The sequence below is a fragment of the Oncorhynchus tshawytscha genome, unplaced genomic scaffold, assembly GCF_018296145.1.
Source record: "Oncorhynchus tshawytscha isolate Ot180627B unplaced genomic scaffold, Otsh_v2.0 Un_scaffold_9311_pilon_pilon, whole genome shotgun sequence".
In the NCBI taxonomy this organism is placed as follows: domain Eukaryota; kingdom Metazoa; phylum Chordata; class Actinopteri; order Salmoniformes; family Salmonidae; genus Oncorhynchus; species Oncorhynchus tshawytscha.
The window spans coordinates 121,135-141,656 of NW_024609770.1; the positions used below are offsets into that span (position 1 = coordinate 121,135).

Genomic DNA, 20,522 nt, shown 5'->3' on the forward strand with positions numbered 1-20,522 from the left:
GGTATAGTGTGTTGAGCTGCAGCAGTCTCTAGTTGGACAAAAGCCTGTGTCTACAGTTAGATCAGCTTAGTCACATGACGTGCTCTTCCTCTGAGAGGAATCCCTGATCTCTACAACCCACTGGGCTGCTGCTGCACACACATAGAACTGTGTGTGTGTGTCAGTGCGTGCGTGTGTGTGTGCATACATGCCTCCATGCCTGTGAGTGCTTCCAGTCATGCGCTCGTGCTCGTACGTATGTGTCTGTGCATGCTTGCATGTGTGTCGTGTTTGTCAGAGCTTCTAAGAGTGCTCATGCATGGATCTGGTTCTGGGCTCTCCCTGCTCCCCTGGCTCTGACTGTGTGGCCTGCATACTGAACAGCCTTTATAATGTTATCTTTCTATCACAGCCTTTATAATGTTATCTTTCTATCACAGCCTTTATAATGGTATCTTACTAACACAGCCTTTATAATGTTAGCTTACTAACACAGCCTTTATAATGTTATCTCACTAACACAGCCTTTATAATGTTATCTTACTAACACAGCCGTTATAATGTTATCTTACTAACACAGCCTTTATAATGTTATCTTACTAACACAGCCTTTATAATGTTATCTTACTAACACAGCCTTTATAATGTTATCTTACTAACACAGCCGTTATAATGTTATCTTACTAACACAGCCTTTATAATGTTATCTTACTAACACAGCCTTTATAATGTTATCTTACTAACACAGCCTTTATAATGTTATCTTACTAACACAGCCTTTATAATGTTATCTTTCTATCACAGCCTTTATAATGTTATCTTACTATCACAGCCGTTATAATGTTATCTTACTATCACAGCCGTTATAATGTTATCTTACTATCACAGCCTTTATAATGTTATCTTACTATCACAGCCTTTATAATGTTATCTTACTAACACAGCCTTTATAATGTTATCTTTCTATCACAGCCTTTATAATGTTATCTTACTAACACAGCCTTTATAATGTTATCTTACTAACACAGCCTTTATAATGTTATCTTACTAACACAGCCTTTATAATGTTATCTTACTAACACAGCCTTTATAATGTTATCTTTCTATCACAGCCTTTATAATGTTATCTTTCTATCACAGCCTTTATAATGTTATCTTACTAACACAGCCTTTATAATGTTATCTTACTAACACAGCCTTTATAATGTTATCTTTCTATCACAGCCTTTATAATGTTATCTTACTAACACAGCCTTTATAATGTTATCTTACTAACACAGCCTTTATAATGTTATCTTACTAACACAGCCTTTATAATGTTATCTTACTAACACAGCCTTTCTACTCATCTGCTGCTGTGTAGCCTGTAGAAAGTACAAATACAAAGACATGGCCTGTGTTGTAATAGCATGACCTGTGTTGTAATAGCATGGCCTGTGTTGTAATAGCATGGCCTGTGTTGTAATAGCATGGCCTGTGTTGTAATAGCATGGCCTGTGTTGTAATAGCATGGCCTGTGTTGTAATAGCATGGCCTGTGTTGTAATAGCATGGCCTGTGTTGTAATAGCATGGCCTGTGTTGTAATAGCATGGCCTGTGTTGTAATAGCATGGCCTGTGTTGTAATAGCATGGCCTGTGTTGTAATAGCATGGCCTGTGTTGTAATAGCATGGCCTGTGTTGTAATAGCATGGCCTGTGTTGTAATAGCATGGCCTGTGTTGTAATAGCATGGCCTGTGTTGTAATAGCATGGCCTGTGTTGTAATAGCATGGCCTGTGTTGTAATAGCATGGCCTGTGTTGTAATAGCATGGCCTGTGTTGTAATAGCATGGCCTGTGTTGTAAATAGCATGGCCTGTGTTGTAATAGCATGGCCTGTGTTGTAATAGCATGGCCTGTGTTGTAATAGCATGGCCTGTGTTGTAATAGCATGGCCTGTGTTGTAATAGCATGACCTGTGTTGTAATAGCATGGCCTGTGTTGTAATAGCATGGCCTGTGTTGTAATAGCATGGCCTGTGTTGTAATAGCATGGCCTGTGTTGTACTATAGTGTGGCATTGGCTGTGTAATGTATTGAGACAGCAGAGCTTGTGTTATAATAGTGTGGTCTAATGTATTGAGACAGCAGGGCTTGTGTTATACTATAGTGTGGTCTAATGTATTGAGACAGCAGAGTGGGCTTGTGTTATACTATAGTGTGGTCTAATGTATTGAGACAGCAGAGCTTGTGTTATAGTGTTTGGTTATACTATAGTGTGGTCTAATGTATTGTGGTCTAATGTATTGAGACAGCAGGGTTTGTGTTATACTATAGTGTGGTCTAATGTATTGAGGCAGCAGGGTTTGTGTTATACTATAGTGTGGTCTAATGTATTGAGGCAGCAGGGTTTGTGTTATACTATAGTGTGGTCTAATGTATTGAGACAGCAGAGCTTGTGTTATACTATAGTGTGGTCTAATGTATTGAGACAGCAGAGCTTGTGTTATACTCTAATGTATTGAGGCAGCAGGGTTTGTGTGTGGTCTAATGTATTGAGGCAGCAGGGTTTGTGTTATACTATAGTGTGGTCTAATGTATTGAGACAGCAGGGTTTGTGTTATACTATAGTGTGGTCTAATGTATTGAGGCAGCAGGGTTTGTGTTATACTATAGTGTGGTCTAATGTATTGAGGCAGCAGGGTTTGTGTTATACTATAGTGTGGTCTAATGTATTGAGGCAGCAGGGTTTGTGTTATACTATAGTGTGGTCTAATGTATTGAGACGGCAGGGTTTGTGTTATACTATAGTGTGGTCTAATGTATTGAGGCAGCAGGGTTTGTGTTATACTATAGTGTGGTCTAATGTATTGAGGCAGCAGGGTTTGTGTTATACTATAGGGTCTTGTATTGAGGCAGCAGGGTTTGTATACTATAGTGTGGTCTAATGTATTGAGGCAGCAGGGTTTGTGTTATACTATAGTGTGGTCTAATGTATTGAGACAGCAGGGTTTGTGTTATACTATAGTGTGGTCTAATGTATTGAGGCAGCAGGGTTTGTGTTATACTATAGTGTGGTCTAATGTATTGAGGCAGCAGGGTTTGTGTTATACTATAGTGTGGTCTAATGTATTGAGGCAGCAGGGTTTGTGTTATACTATAGTGTGGTCTAATGTATTGAGACATCAGAGCTTGTGTTATACTATAGTGTGGTCTAATGTATTGAGGCAGCAGGGTTTGTGTTATACTATAGTGTGGTCTAATGTATTGAGGCAGCAGGGTTTGTGTTATACCATAGTGTGGTCTAATGTATTGAGACGGCAGGGTTTGTGTTATACTATAGTGTGGTCTAATGTATTGAGGCAGCAGGGTTTGTGTTATACCATAGTGTGGTCTAATTTATTATCCACCTGGGCCACTCTCTATCTGTTCCCCTCTACCTAGTGGCTACGTCCCAAAATGGCACCTATTCCCCTCCAAATGGCACCCTATTCCCTTCCAAATGGCACCTTATTCTCTTCCAAATGGCACCCTATTCCCTTCCAAATGGCACCCTATTCCCTTCCAAATGGCACCTTATTCTCTTCCAAATGGCGCCTTATTCCCTTCCAAATGGCACCTTATTCTCTTCCAAATGGCACCTTATTTCCTTCCAAATGGCACCCTATTCCCTTCCAAATGGCACCTTATTCTCTTCCAAATGGCGCCTTATTCCCTTCCAAATGGCGCCTTATTCCCTTCCAAATGGCACATTATTCCCTTTAAAATTGCACATTATTCCCTTCCAAATGGCACTTATTCTCTTCCAAATGGCACATTATTCCCTTTAAAATTGCACATTATTCCCTTCCAAATGGCACTTATTCTCTTCCAAATGGCACATTATTCCCTTTAAAATTGCACATTATTCCCTTCCAAATGGCAGCCTGTTCCCTTTACAGTGCACATATTTTGACCAGGGATCATAGGGCTCTGGTCAGAACTAGTGTACTAGGCACTAGGGAATAGAGAACCATTAGAGACACATGCGCAGAGTGTCTCCTGCTCTCCCGTCCCTCTGTCCTTTCAGAAAACAAAATAAATATCAACAGAGTTCTGATCTCCTTAAAAATGCAGGGGCTGGGGAGCAGCATATGATAGGCTGAAATGTGGAATGCACAGCTTTGTGGGAGATGAGGAGAGACTTCAGTGAGCTGCCAGATGCTCTTCTCCTCTCTTGGGCTAAAGCAGCCCTGCCCTAGCATGTGTCGGTCCACACAGTGCGTGGAAGAGCTGGCACCAGTCCACACGACATAACTGATACATGACAGCATGGCAGAGGCCAATCGCAGTTGTCATCGGACCACTTTCCACTGGAGCTTAGGACGGGATTCAATGTGATTGCAGGTTGTCGACAATGTGGCTTTTATAGGTAATGTTCCATATTTACTGAGATCCCATTCACGGTAAACACAAAATATGTCGGCTCAATCGGAAATTGTCTTTAAAAGGTGCCTTTGCTGAAAACATGAAACAGATAGAATCTTAGCCTTAATCTGGTGCTTGAGCTTAGTTCCAGGCTGAAGTTCAGGGCTTAGGTTTTGGGGATTCGCAGCCCCAGTCAAAGAGGTCTATTGTTATGGATTCAGGCATATGGCCAGGTTCAGTAATGAAATGAAGCATTGCCCTCAACCTCATTAACTGATTATAGTTATAGTGTATTGTTGTCTGTTTGTACGTGGCCTGTTAGTGTCCAGTGTGCTTTATCTGCCCTGTCATCTTTCTGAAGCCTGATCAAAACAACCTCCTACAGCTCCACATCCACACCGCCAGGCCACTCTGCCTAACTGACCAGGACTAACAGTACATAACTACCTAACTGACCAGGACTAACAGTACATAACTACCTAACTGACTGACCAGGACTAACAGTACCTACCTAACTGACCAGGACTAACAGTACATAACTACCTAACTGACCAGGACTAACAGTACCTAACTACCTAACTGACCAGGACTAACAGTACATAACTACCTAACTGACCAGGACTAACAGTACATAACTACCTAACTGACCAGGACTAACAGCACCTACCTAACTGACCAGGACTAACAGTACATAACTACCTAACTGACCAGGACTAACAGTACCTACCTAACTGACCAGGACTAACAGTACCTACCTAACTGACCAGGACTAACAGTACATAACTACCTAACTGACCAGGACTAACAGTACATAACTACCTAACTGACCAGGACTAACAGTACCTACCTAACTGACCAGGACTAACAGTACCTACCTAACTGACCAGGACTAACAGTACATAACTACCTAACTGACCAGGACTAACAGTACCTAACTACCTAACTGACCAGGACTAACAGTACCTACCTAACTGACCAGGACTAACAGTACCTAACTACCTAACTGACCAGGACTAACAGTACCTAACTACCTAACCAGGACTAACAGTACCTAACTACCTAACTGGCCAGGACTAACAGTACCTAACTACCTAACTGATCAGGACTAACAGTACCAGGACTAACAACTACCTAACTGACCAGGACTAACAGTACATAACTACCTAACTGACCAGGACTAACAGTACCTACCTAACTGACCAGGACTAACAGTACATAACTACCTAACTGACCAGGACTAACAGTACCTAACTACCTAACTGACCAGGACTAACAGTACCTACCTAACTGACCAGGACTAACAGTACCTACCTAACTGACCAGGACTAACAGTACATAACTACCTAACTGACCAGGACTAACAGTACCTAACTACCTAACTGACCAGGACTAACAGTACCTACCTAACTGACCAGGACTAACAGTACCTAACTTCCTATCTGACCAGGACTAACAGTACCTAACTACCTAACTGGCCAGGACTAACAGTACCTAACTACCTAACTGATCAGGACTAACAGTACATAACTACCTAACTGACCAGGACTAACAGTACCTACCTAACTGACCAGGACTAACAGTACATAACTACCTAACTGACCAGGACTAACAGTACATAACTACCTAACTGACCAGGACTAACAGTACCTACCTAACTGACCAGGACTAACAGTACCTAACTACCTAACTGACCAGGACTAACAGTACATAACTACCTAACTGACCAGGACTAACAGTACCTACCTAACTGACCAGGACTAACAGTACATAACTACCTAACTGACCAGGACTAACAGTACATAACTACCTAACTGACCAGGACTAACAGTACCTACCTAACTGACCAGGACTAACAGTACCTAACTACCTAACTGACCAGGACTAACAGTACATAACTACCTAACTGACCAGGACTAACACTACATAACTACCTAACTGACCAGGACTAACAGTACATAACTACCTAACTGACCAGGACTAACAGTACATAACTACCTAACTGACCAGGACTAACAGTACATAACTACCTAACTGACCAGGACTAACAGTGCATAACTACCTAACTGACCAAGACTAACAGTACATAACTACCTTACTGACTAGGACTAACAGTACATAACTACCTAACTGACCAGGACTAACAGTACATAACTACCTAACTGACCAGGACTAACAGTACATAACTTCCTGTTTGTATAGTGCTGTTTGTGGCCAGCCTAGAAATATAATTACCCTTGAGTAGTCAAACAGTCAAACATCAAAGTTCTGAGAGGCTTTGAACTGCAGTTTTCAACCTCCTGGTGTCCGAACGGCTGGCCAGGCCACTCTGGCAGATAGCCTAAACCTGGAGGCTCAAGCTACAGTAGCTGCCTCACTTGGCATTGTTCGGTTCAGTAATTGATGTGTCAGGAAGATTGTCTAGGTGCAATATAATTGTCTGGTTGGCAGCCTGGATGGGACCAGGACGGGAATGGAGAGCTGGCAGCCTGGATTGGCCTGGGCCGGGATGGGAATGGAGAGCTGGCAGCCTGGATTGGCCTGGGTCGGGATGGGAATGGAGATCTGGCAGCCTGGATTGGCCATATGTGTTATTTCATAGTGTTGATGTCTTCACTATTATTATACAATGTACAAAATAGTAAAAATAAAGACAAACCCTTGAATGAGTAGGTGTGTCCAAACTTTTGACTGCTACTGTATACAGTGCCTTGCGAAAGTATTCGGCCCCCTTGAACTTTGCGACCTTTTGCCACATTTCAGGCTTCAAACATAAAGATATAAAACTGTATTTTTTTGTGAAGAATCAACAAGTGGGACACAATCATGAAGTGGAACGACATTTATTGGATATTTCAAACTTTTTTAACAAATCAAAAACTGAAAAATTGGGCGTGCAAAATTATTCAGCCCCCTTAAGTTAATACTTTGTAGCGCCACCTTTTGCTGCGATTACAGCTGTAAGTCGCTTGGGGTATGTCTCTATCAGTTTTGCACATCGAGAGACTGACATTTTTTCCCATTCCTCCTTGCAAAACAGCTCGAGTTCAGTGAGGTTGGATGGAGAGCATTTGTGAACAGCAGTTTTCAGTTCTTTCCACAGATTCTCGATTGGATTCAGGTCTGGACTTTGACTTGGCCATTCTAACACCTGGATATGTTTATTATGTTTTGTTTTGAACCATTCCATTGTAGATTTTGCTTTATGTTTTGGATCATTGTCTTGTTGGAAGACAAATCTCCGTCCCAGTCTCAGGTCTTTTGCAGACTCCATCAGGTTTTCTTCCAGAATGGTCCTGTATTTGGCTCCATCCATCTTCCCATCAATTTTAACCATCTTCCCTGTCCCTGCTGAAGAAAAGCAGGCCCAAACCATGATGCTGCCACCACCATGTTTGACAGTGGGGATGGTGTGTTCAGGGTGATGAGCTGTGTTGCTTTTACGCCAAACATAACGTTTTGCATTGTTGCCAAAAAGTTCCATTTTGGTTTCATCTGACCAGAGCACCTTCTTCCACATGTTTGGTGTGTCTCCCAGGTGGCTTGTGGCAAACTTTAAATGACACTTTTTATGGATATCTTTAAGAAATGGCGTTCTTCTTGCCACTCTTCCATAAAGGCCAGATTTGTGCACTATACGACTGATTGTTGTCCTATGGACAGAGTCTCCCACCTCAGCTGTAGATCTCTGCAGTTCATCCAGAGTGATCATGGGCCTCTTGGCTGCATCTCTGATCAGTCCTCTCCTTGTATGAGCTGAAAGTTTAGAGGGACGGCCAGGTCTTGGTAGATTTGCAGTGGTCTGATACTCCTTTGTGTCATGCACAAAGTAGATGTCCTAACCGACTTGCCAAAACTCTAGTTTGTTAACAAGAAATTTGTGGAGTGGTTGAAAAATGAGTTTTAATGACTCCAACCTAAGTGTATGTAAACAGCCGACTTCAACTGTACATGTACCTGTGTACTGTGCATGTGTGTCTGTTTTTTTTGTGTGTGTGCATGCATGCCTGTGGGTGTTCATCTGTGTGTGTTCCTCTCCAGGGAGTGTTGTCGGTTCTTTGGGGACGACGGGCTGACAGCCAAGGTGTTCTTCACTAAGGTGGCTCCGTTTGGATTGCTGTGGATCCTCACCAACTACCTGTACCTACAGGTACTGTGCTGCTTTCCCCCCATCCTGGTGTGTGTGTGTGTGTGTGTGTGTGTGTGTGTGTGTGTGTGTGTGTGTGTGTGTGTGTGTGTGTGTGTGTGTGTGTGTGTGTGTGTGTGTGTGTGTGTGTGTCAGGTTAGGGACTGTGACTGTATTGTATAGTGCCTGCAGGTGTAACAGGTGTCACTGTGCTAGCTAGAGGTCGACCGATTATGATTTTTCAACGCCAATAACGATATCTATTATTGGAGGACCAAAAAAAGCCAATACCGATTAATCGGGCTATTTTTATATATATATTTGTAATGAAGACAATTACAACAATACTGAATGAACACTTTGATTTTAACTTAATATAATACAGAAATAAAATAAATTTAGTCTCAAATAAATATTGAAACATGTTCAATTTGGTTTAAATAATGCAAAAACACAGTGTTGGAGAAGAAAGTAAAAGTGCAATATGTGCCATGTAAGAAAGCTAACGTTTAAGTTCCTTGCTCAGAACATGAGAACATACAGTATGAAAGCTGGTGGTTCCTTTTAACATGAGTCTTCAATATTCCCAGTTAAGAAGTTTTAGGTTGTAGTTATTTTAGGAATTATAGGACTATTTCTCTCTATACCGTTTGTATTTCATACCTTTGACTATTGGATGTTCTCATAGGCACTTTAGTATTGCCAGCCTAATCTCGGGAGTTGATAGACTTGAAGTTATAAACAGTGCTGTGCATCAAGCATTGCAACGAGCTGCTGGCAAACGCAGTAAAGTTCTGTTTGAATGAATGCTTACGAACCTGCTGCTGCCTACAACTGCTCAGTCAGACTGCTCTATCAAATCATAGACTTAATTATAATATAATAACACAAACAAATACGAGCCTTAGGTCATTAATGTAGTAAAATCTGGAAACTATCATTTCGAAAACAAAACGTTTAATCTTTCTGTGAAATACAGAACCGTTCTGTATTTAAACGAACGGGCAGCAACCCTAAGTCTAAATATTGCTGTTACATTGTACAACCTTCAATGTTATGTCATAATTATGTAAAATTCTGGCAAATTAATTATGGTCTTTGTTAGAAAGAAATGGTCTTCAGTTCAGTTCGCAACGAGCCAGGCGGCCCAAACTGCTGCATATACCCTGACTGCTTGCACGGAACGCAAGACAAGTGACACAGTTTCCCTAGTTAAAAGAAATTCATGTTAGCAGGCAATATTAACTAAATATGCAGGTTTAAATTTTGTACACTTGTGATTTTAAGAAAGGCATTGATGTTTATGGTTAGATACACATTGGTGCAACGACAGTGCTTTTTTCGCGAATGCGCTTTTTAAATCATCACTCATTTGGCGAAGTAGGCTGTGATTCGATGATACATTAACAGGCACCTCATTGATTATATGCAACGCAGGACAAGCTAGATAAACTAGTAATATCATCAACCATACAGTATGTAGTTAACTAGTGATTATGTTAAGATTTATTGTTTTTTATAAGATAAGTTTAATGCTAGCTAGCAACTTACCTTGAATCCTTGCTGCACTCCCGTAACAGGTGATCAGCCTGCCAGGCAGTCTCCTCGTGGAGTGCAATGTAATCGGCTATAATAGGAGTCCAAAAATGCTGATTACCGATTGTTATGAAAACTTGAAATCGTCCCTAATTAACCGGCCATTTTGATTAATCGGTCGACCTCTAGTGCTAGCTTAGCGGTATAGCTTCCTTCTAGTGCTAGCTTAGCGGTATAGCTTCCTTCACCATCCCTGTCCCCTTACTGGACTCAAACTATTGATCCTCTGCTTCAAAAACACTCGTAGCCAACTACACCACAGAAAATCTAGCAATTGGGCGAAGTCATTTTAAGCTGTGACGTGATCCTGTCTCTAACACAGGCCCTGAGGAAGATCAACACTACAGACGTGTCAGCTCTGTTCTGCTGCAACAAGGCCTTCGTATTCCTGCTCTCTTGGATCGTACTGAGAGACCGCTTCATGGGGGTCAGGGTGAGTTACAGTGTGTGTGTGTGTGTGTGTGTGTGTGTGTGTGTGTGTGTGTGTGTGTGTGTGTGTGTGTGTGTGTGTGTGTGTGTGTGTGTGTGTGTGTGTGTGTGTGTGTGTGTGTGTGTGTGTGTGTGTGTGTGTGTGCACAAAGTCTGTCAGGAGATGTCCAGGGAACCTACAAAGAGATAACATTCTGACTGGAGATTCCTCCAGTTATGAGTAGATAAGAGTTCATTTCAGCCTCATTTCAACCACAGACTCAGTCTCAGTTGGACTAGCTAGGTCCTACCTAATTAAGACCACAGACTCAGTCTCGGTAAGGAATAGCTAGGTCCTACCTAATTAAGACCACAGACTCAGTCTCGGTTGGACTAGCTAGGTCCTACCTAATTAAGACCACAGACTCAGTCTCAGTTGGACTACCTAGGTCGTACCTAATTAAGACCACAGACTCAGTCTCAGTTGGACTAGCTAGGTCATACCTAATTAAATTATAGCAGACAGTAATTAACTGTGTCCTGGATTCCATGTTCTAGTGGGCTTTAACCTGGATGAACCAGAGGCTAATGGCTCCCTGCCTCCCAGACTCTAACACTTCCCTTCTATTAAAAACGATATTGGGTTAGAGGCTAGTTTGCATCACAAATGGCACCCTATTTCCTTTATAGTGCAGAAGAAGTACTACATAGGGAATAGGGTGCCTTTTGGGAAGCAGCCTAAACCCTCTCTGTGCTGGAGCCCTGCGGTCCCTGAAGGAATGGGGAACTGACCTGGGTTCAGAAGAGTTGAGGGCATGGAGAGCAGACCTGGGTTCAGAAGAGTTGAGGGCATGGGGAACTGACCTGGCTTCAGAAGAGTTGAGGGCATGGAGAACTGACCTGGGTTCAGAAGTGTTGAGGGCATGGGGAACTGACCTGGGTTCAGAAGAGTTGAGGGCGTGGGGAGTGGACCTGGATTCAGAAGAGTTGAGGGCATGGAGAACTGACCTGGGTTCAGAAGAGTTGAGGGCATGGAGAACTGACCTGGGTTCAGAAGAGTTGAGGGCATGGGGAACTGACCTGGGTTCAGAAGAGTTGAGGGCATGGAGAGCAGACCTGGGTTCAGAAGAGTTGAGGGCATGGGGAACTGACCTGGGTTCAGAAGAGTTGAGGGCATGGAGAACTGACCTGGGTTCAGAAGTGTTGAGGGCATGGGGAACTGACCTGGGTTCAGAAGAGTTGAGGGCGTGGGGAGTGGACCTTGATTCAGAAGAGTTGAGGGCATGGAGAACTGACCTGGGTTCAGAAGAGTTGAGGGCATGGAGAACTGATCTGGGTTCAGAAGAGTTGAGGGCATGGAGAACTGACCTGGGTTCAGAAGAGTTGAGGGCATGGAGAACTGATCTGGGTTCAGAAGAGTTGAGGGCATGGAGAACTGACCTGGGTTCAGAAGAGTTGAGGGCATGGAGAACTGACCTGGGTTCAGAAGAGTTGAGGGCGTGGGGAGCGGACCTGGGTTCAAATACTATTTTAAGTATTTTAAATACTGTTTTGAGACTATTCTGTTAAGCCAGGTAAACTCAATCAAGTTGTGGGCATTCAGAAGATAACCTGTACTGCAGTGCAGAAAAAAACATTTGCTTTCAAGCGAATGTAACTGCTCCGTCAGGGCTGGGGGATAGTTCATTAAGGGTCATTGTTAGATAATTGTTAATGAACTTGGACCTCGGTGTCACCCTGGGAGAGAGTTTGTCAAATTAACAATGTACCTTGCAGCACCAAAGGTATTCTGAAGAGTAGCTATAAGTAAGTTGCTGGATACAGTGCCTTGCAAAAGTATTCACCCCCCTTGGCAGTTTTCCTATTTTGTTGCATTACAACCTGTATTTTAAATAAATTGATTTTTATTTGGATTTCCTGTAATGGACATACACAAAATAGTCCAAATTGGTGAAGTGAAATGGTAAAAAAAAAACGTGTTTAAAAAAATTATATGAAAATGCTATGAAGCCCCTAAATAAGATCTGGTGCAACCAATTACCTTCTGAAGTCACATAATTAGTTAAATAAAGTCCATCTGTTCTGAAAGGCCCCAGAGTCTGCAACACCACTAAGCAGGGGGCACCGCCAAGCAAGCGGCACTATGAAGACCAAGGAGCTCTCCAAACAGGTCAGGGACAAAGTTGTGGAGAAGTACAGATCAGGGTTGGGTTAAAAAAATATATCAGAAACTTTGAACATCACACTGAGCACCATTAATTCAACTAAGAGTGTCCAGAAAAAAGCCATTGCATAAAGAAAAAAATAAGCAAACACGTTTGGTGTTTGCCAAATGGCATGTGGGAGACTCCCAAACATATGGTAGAAGGTACTCTGGTCAGATGAGACTAAAATTGAGCTTTTTGGCCATCAAGGAAAACGCAATGTCTGGTGCAAACCCAACACCTCTCATCACCCGAGTATCTATCCCCACAGTGAAGCATGGTGCTGGCAACATCATGCTTTGGGGATATTTTTAATCGGCAGGGACTGGGAAACTGGTCAGAATTGAAGGAATGATGGATGGTGCTAAATACAGGGAAATTCTTGAGGGAAACTTGTTTCAGTTTTCTAGAGATTTGAGACTGGGACGGAGGTTCACCTTCCAGCAGGACAATGACCCTAAGCATACTGCTAAAGCAACACTCGAGTGGTTTAAGGGGAAACATATAAATGTCTTGGAATGGCCTTGTCAAAGCCCAGACCTCAATCCAATTGAGAACCTGTGGTATGACTTAAAGATTGTTGTACACCAGCAGAACTCATCCAAGCTGGAGCAGTTTTGCCTTGAAGAATGGACAAAAATCCCAGTGTCTAGATGTGCCAAGCTAATAGAGACACACCCCAAGAGACTTGCAGCTGTAATTGCTGCAAAATGTGGCTCTACAAAGTATTGACTTTGGGGGGGTGAATAGTTATGCACGCTCAAGTATTCTGTTTTATTGTCTTATTTCTTGTTTGATTCACAATAAAACAAATTTTGCATCTTCAAAGTGGTAGGCATGTTGTGTATCAAATGATACAAACACCCCAAAAATCCATTTTCATTCCAGGTTGTAAGGCAACAAAATAGGAAAAATGCCAAGGGGGGTGAATACTTTCGCAAGCCACTGTTAAACCAAGCTAAGGATGTCCTGGCTGGCTGAGAGTTCCCTTCTCTCTGCAGTGGTACTGAAAAGCCTCATGTAGAAACTGAAGTGTGTCCTTGTAATGACATGATTTATATATGATCTTCTGAACTGAAACTGTTACCTCTCAGAGAGATAGAGAAGACAGGAAGGAGTCTTGATGCAGAGCGGGATTCCCGGGTCGCCATCGGGACCCGACAGAGAAGTGTGCGGCGCGGTCTATTATTGTATAATAGTTGTATTGCCGTATGCAATCTGGCAGGAGTGGCTCAAACTCATGAAGCAGCCCAGACAAAAAGTCACGGTACCAAACATGATGTCCCACACAGACCTCTGTCTTGATGAACCTGTCTACATTTAAAACTCCCTACTAGGTCCCAGGCAGTCCACGTATTCAGAGTAGAAAGACTGATTCAGCATCAGGTCCCCCTGGCCATATAATCATATTCATCATGATCTCAAAGGTCAAACTGATCCTAGATCAGCACTCTTTTATGTATTCTGAGACTTTATAAATACAAGTTCAGGTCTCTCTTGCAAAATATGTTTGATCTCACTGTGACTAATCCGGATAAATGAATGAATGTGTGTATGTATGTACTGTTTGTGTGAATAACTGGAGGGAAGATCTGGAAGGAAAACACCTAATCGGAATGTCTCTCTCTCTCTCTCCCTCCTGTCATTATCCCTCACTACCCCCATCTGTGATGAAAGCTCTGAGTAATCCTCCCATTTCTTTCTTTCTCTCTCTCTCTCTCTCTCTCTCTCTCTCTCTCTCACTCTCCCCATCTTTCTCTTCCTCTCTCTCCCCCATGTCTCCCTCTCTCTCTCTCTTCTCTCTCTCTCTCTCTCTCTCTCTCTCTCTCACTCACTCTCCCCATCTTTCTCTTCCTCTCTCTCCCCCATGTCTCCTCTCTCTCTCTCTCTCTCTCTCTCTCTCTCTCTCTCTCTCTCTCTCTCTCTCTCTTTCTCTCTCTCTCCCTCTAATTCTCTCTCTTTCTTTCTCTCTCTCTCTCTCTCTCTCTCTCTGTCTCTCTCTCTCTTACTCTCTCTCTCTGACTGTTGATGGGTATTGCAGTGTTTTGATGTCTGCAGTAATGCGGAGGATCTTGGATGGGCTTTCCTTCATATGAAAATGAAGAGAGAAGGGGAGAGGATACGAGGGGGAGAGGCTGGGGAGAGTCCAATCATCCCTTTGAAGTATGACAGTGTTCTGGTACTTAGCTTGGGCTATTTCATGGGTGAGGTGGGTGGATAGCTGTCAGTAGGAGAATGGTATATAAGGGATGGCATCTCTCCCATACTGTACCTACAGTGCCTTCAGAAAGTATTCATACCCCTTGACTTATGCTACATTTTGTTGTGTTACAGCCTTTATTCTAATCTACACATAGACATGGTTAATTATTGCATTGCAAAAAAATCATTTCAAATCAAATCAAATCAAATTTTATTTGTCACATACACATGGTTAGCAGATGTTAATGCGAGTGTAGCGAAATGCTTGGGCTTCTAGTTCCGACAATGCAGTAATAACGAACAAGTAATCTAACTAACAATTCCAAAAAACTACTGTCTTATACACAGTGTAAGGGGATAAAGAATATGTACATAAGGATATATGAATGAGTGATGGTACAGAGCAGCATAGGCAAGATACAGTAGATGATATCGAGTACAGTATATACATATGAGATGAGTATGTAAACCAAGTGGCATAGTTAAAGTGGCTAGTGATACATGTATTACATAAGGATGCAGTCGATGATATAGAGTACAGTATCTACGTATGCATATGAGATGAATAATGTAGGGTAAGTAACATTATATAAGGTAGCATTGTTTAAAGTGGCTAGTGATATATTTACATCATTTCCCATCAATTCCCATTATTAAAGTGGCTGGAGTAGAGTCAGTGTCATTGACAGTGTGTTGGCAGTAGCCACTCAATGTTAGTGGTGGCTGTTTAACAGTCTGATGGCCTTGAGATAGAAGCTGTTTTTCAGTCTCTCGGTCCCAGCTTTGATGCACCTGTACTGACCTCGCCTTCTGGATGACAGCGGGGTGAACAGGCAGTGGCTCGGGTGGTTGATGTCCTTGATGATCTTTATGGCCTTCCTGTAGCATCGGGTGGTGTAGGTGTCCTGGAGGGCAGGTAGTTTGCCCCCGGTGATGCGTTGTGCAGACCTCACTACCCTCTGGAGAGCCTTACGGTTGAGGGCGGTGCAGTTGCCATACCAGGCGGTGATACAGCCCGCCAGGATGCTCTCGATTGTGCATCTGTAGAAGTTTGTGAGTGCTTTTGGTGACAAGCCAAATTTCTTCAGCCTCCTGAGGTTGAAGAGGCGCTCCTGCGCCTTCTTCACGATGCTGTCTGTGTGAGTGGACCAATTCAGTTTGTCTGTGATGTGTATGCCGAGGAACTTAAAACTTGCTACCCTCTCCACTACTGTTCCATCGATGTGGATGGGGGTGTTCCCTCTGCTGTTTCCTGAAGTCCACAATCATCTCCTTAGTTTTGTTGACGTTGAGTGTGAGGTTATTTTCCTGACACCACACTCCGAGGGCCCTCACCTCCTCCCTGTAGGCCGTCTCGTCGTTGTTGGTAATCAAGCCTACCACTGTTGTGTCGTCCGCAAACTTGATGATTGAGTTGGAGGCGTGCGTGGCCACGCAGTCGTGGGTGAACAGGGAGTACAGGAGAGGGCTCAGAACGCACCCTTGTGGGGCCCCAGTGTTGAGGATCAGCGGGGAGGAGATGTTGTTGCCTACCCTCACCACCTGGGGGCGGCCCGTCAGGAAGTCCAGTACCCAGTTGCACAGGGCGGGGTCGAGACCCAGGGTCTCGAGCTTGATGACGAGCTTGGAGGGTACTATGGTGTTGAATGCCGAGCTGTAGTCGATGAACAGCATTCTCACATAGGTATTCCTCTTGTCCAGATGGGTTAGGGCAGTGTGCAGTGTGGTTGAGATTGCATCGTCTGTGGACCTATTTGGGCGGTAAGCAAATTGGAGTGGGTCTAGGGTGTCAGGTAGGGTGGAGGTGATATGGTCCTTGACTAGTCTCTCAAAGCACTTCATGATGACGGATGTGAGTGCTACGGGCGGTAGTCGTTTAGCTCAGTTACCTTAGCTTTCTTGGGAACAGGAACAATGGTGGCCCTCTTGAAGCATGTGGGAACAGCAGACTGGTATAGGGATTGATTGAATATGTCCGTAAACACACCGGCCAGCTGGTCTGCGCATGCTCTGAGGGCGCGGCTGGGGATGCCGTCTGGGCCTGCAGCCTTGCGAGGGTTAACACGTTTAAATGTCTTACTCACCTCGGCTGCAGTGAAGGAGAGACCGCATGTTTTCGTTGCAGGCCGTGTCAGTGGCACTGTATTGTCCTCAAAGCGGGCAAAAAAGTTATTTAGTCTGCCTGGGAGCAAGACATCCTGGTCCGTGACTGGGCTGGATTTCTTCCTGTAGTCCGTGATTGACTGTAGACCCTGCCACATGCCTCTTGTTAATCTATTTTAGAATAAGGCTGTAACGTAACAAAATGTGGAAAAAGTCAAGAGGTCTGAATACTTTCCCAATGCAATGCATGTACAGGTAACTGCCAAAATAAAGGAAACACCAACATAAAGAGTCTTAATAGGGTGTTGGGTCACCATGACCCAGAACAACTTCAATGTGCCTTGGCATAGATTCTACAATTGTCTGGAACTCTATTGGAGGGATGTGACACCATTCATCCACGAGAAACTACATCATTTGGTGATTTGTTGATGGTGGAAACGCTGTCTCAGGCGCCTGCTCCAGAATCTCCCGTAAGTGTTCATTTGGGATGAGATCTGGTGGCTAAGACAGCCATGGCATATGGTTTACATCGTTTTCATGTTCACCATTCAGTGACCACTCGCGCGCTGTGGATGGGGGCATTGTCATCCTATGGGGGGGGCATAGCCATGGTAGACAACATAATGGCCCTAAACATGATGCTTAATTAACTCAGGAACCACACCTGGGTTGAAGCACCTGCTTTCAATACACTTTGTATCCCTCATATACTCAAGTATTCCCTTTATTTTGGCAGTTAACTGTATATCTCTGAGTATATTGTATCTCAGAGTCCTGTATCTCTCTCCTGTAGTTTTATGTTGTTATGGAGAGGTGTGAGAGTAACATTGCCTAGGCTTTAGCTCAGCGAGCTAGCACAGTCTCCCTTGTGGCACATGAGACCCACCCAGGTTCTAACCCAATCAGTCACACATACATTTCTCAGGGTTTTGTCTTTTCATTTAACCTCCATTGAACTAGGAAAGACCCTTGGGGTTAGAAAGGTCTTCTGCGAGTCTGGCCTGGTGTTGTGGTGGAGTGGTGGGAGTGACAGACTGCCTCAGCAGAGCCCAGACCCAGTCTTGGTCCATTTCCCCATTCCCTGACATTGGGTTTACTGACACAGCAGTGTTGGAGAAAGGAAAACAAATTGCCGTGTCCAATCACTGAGGGGTCCGTGTCCCAGGCAACCAAGCAGCAAAGCAGCAGGCTTTCTCAGAGAAACACATCTCTGTAGAGAGGTAACTGACCATAGAATATCATCAGGGGCGCAACTTTCACTGGGTAGGTTGGCTAGGCTGTTTGGGGTGTTTATCCGAATGGATAAAGAAACTGGAAGGTGCGCCCCTGAATAGAATTACCATGTCAGCCATATTGAGTAAACCCATGGGTCTCCCAGTCAAATTGCCATGGTATGAGGCGCGTTGTCCCTAGTCATTTTTATTTCTATGTGACTGACATAGCTGGCGTTTCTAGAGAATGGACATCCCCATTCAAGTCAACGTTGTGTAATGGGTTGACCTGGCAGGTCATTCTATCTTTTATGTAGCTAGAGAGGTGACGGAAAGGCAGGCAGCCTGCACTGCAGAAAGAGAGAGAGTGGGGGGAGAGAGAGAGAGAGAGAGAAAGAGAGAGAGGGGGAGAGAGGGAGAGAGAGAGAGAGAGAGAGAGAGAGAGTGGGGGGGTTTACCCATTGTACCCCTTGGCTCTGTCCAGGTGTAAGCAGTGCTTAATTTGGGCCACATCCTGCCAAAACAGGATCTGGTACCTTTAAAAAAATGTTTTTATTCGTTCCGGTACCTCAGAGCCCCCAACTCACCCCACTCTAATGCTCACTTTTTGTTCCGGCATTTCCCGATTTACAAATGAAGAACCGGGCATAACCACACGGGTTGTTTATCTTCCTGACACCTCTCTAATGCAGTGCTAATCCACTCCGCTGGCCCAAGCCAAGTCCCTATTCATTACACACACACACACACACACACACACACACACACACACACACACACACACACACACACACACACACACACACACACACACACACACACACACACACACACACACACACACACACACACACAGCCCATCAATCCTTTCCTGTATGGGAGACTGTCTTTGCTGATTGGAAAGCACTGAGCCCTGGACCAGATAGTATATGATTATCATGACTGTGTTTGTGGTTGTGTGTGTCTTTGCATTGTGTTCACCATTACACCAGTAACAGACATTACTGTGGGAGAGAACGGCTGGAGGAAAGGGAGAGGGAACGGCTGGAGGAACGGGAGGGGGAATGGCTGGAGGAAAGGAGGAGGGAACGGCTGGAGGAAAGGAAGGGGGAACGGCTGGAGGAAAGGAGGGGGGGAGGGGGAATGGCTGGAGGAGGGAATGGCTGGAGGAACGGGACGGGAGGGGGAATAGCTGGAGGAACGGGAGGGGGAATAGCTGGAGGAAAGGAAGAGGGAACGGCTGGAGGAAACGGAGGGGGAAAGGAGGGAATGGCTGGAGGGCTGGAGGAAGCTGGGGAGGAAGGGGAATGGCTGGAGGAACGGGAGGGGGGAAGGAGCTGGAGGAAAGGAAGAGGGAACGGCTGGAGGAAAGGAAGAGGGAACGGCTGGAGGAAAGGAAGAGGGAACGGCTGGAGGAAAGGAAGAGGGAACTGCTGGAGGAAAGGAAGAGGGAACGGCTGGAGGAAAGGAAGAGGGAACTGCTGGAGGAAAGGAAGAGGGAACGGCTGGAGGAAAGGAAGAGGGAACGGCTGGAGGAAAGGAAGAGGGAACGGCTGGAGGAAAGGAAGAGGGAACGGCTGGAGGAAAGGGAGGGGGAACGGCTGGAGGAAAGGAAGAGGGAACGACTGGAGGAAAGGAAGAGGGGACGGCTGGAGGAAAGGAAGAGGGGAGGCTGGAGGGCTGGAGGAAAGGAAGAGGGAACGGCTGGAGGAAAGGAAGAGGGAACGGCTGGAGGAAAGGAAGAGGGAACGGCTGGAGGAAAGGAAGAGGGAACGGCTGGAGGAAAGGAAGAGGGAACGGCTGGAGGAAAGGAAGAGGGAACGGCTGGAAAGGAAAGGGGCTGGAGGAAAGGGAGGGAACGGCTGGAGGAAAGGAAGAGGGAACGGCTGGAGGAAAGGGACGGCTGGAGGAAAGGAGGGAACGGCTGGAGGAAAGGAAGAGGGAACGGCTGGAGGAAAGGAAGAGGGAACGGCTGGAGGAAAGGAAGAGGGAACGGCTGGAGGAAAGGGAAGGGGAACGGCTGGAGGAAAGGAAGAGGGAACGGCTGGAGGAAAGGAAAGGAAGAGGGAACGGCTGGAGGAAAGGAAGAGGGAACGGCTGGAGGAAAGGAAGAGGGAACGGCTGGAGGAAAGGAAGAGGGAACGGCTGGAGGAAAGGAAGAGGGAACGGCTGGAGGAAAGGAAAGGAAGAGGGAACGGCTGGAGGAAAGGAAGAGGGAACGGCTGGAGGAAAGGAAAGAGGGAACGGCTGGAGGAAAGGAAGAGGGAACGGCTGGAGGAAAGGAAGAGGGAACGGCTGGAGGAAAGGA

The 20,522-nt window shown here is 44.8% G+C and overlaps 1 protein-coding gene across 8 annotated transcripts in view; it reads left to right on the forward strand.

Moving 5' to 3' along the window:
- Positions 1-20,522, forward strand: part of slc35f3b (solute carrier family 35 member F3b) — a 90,153-nt gene that overhangs the window by 58,277 nt on the left and 11,354 nt on the right. For all 8 annotated transcript variants that reach the window (XM_042317810.1, XM_042317811.1, XM_042317804.1 and 5 more), the window contains exons 4-5: positions 8,403-8,511; positions 10,406-10,516. In XM_042317810.1, coding sequence (XP_042173744.1) covers positions 8,403-8,511; positions 10,406-10,516 — 220 coding nt within the window. The remainder of the gene's footprint in view (positions 1-8,402; positions 8,512-10,405; positions 10,517-20,522) is intronic.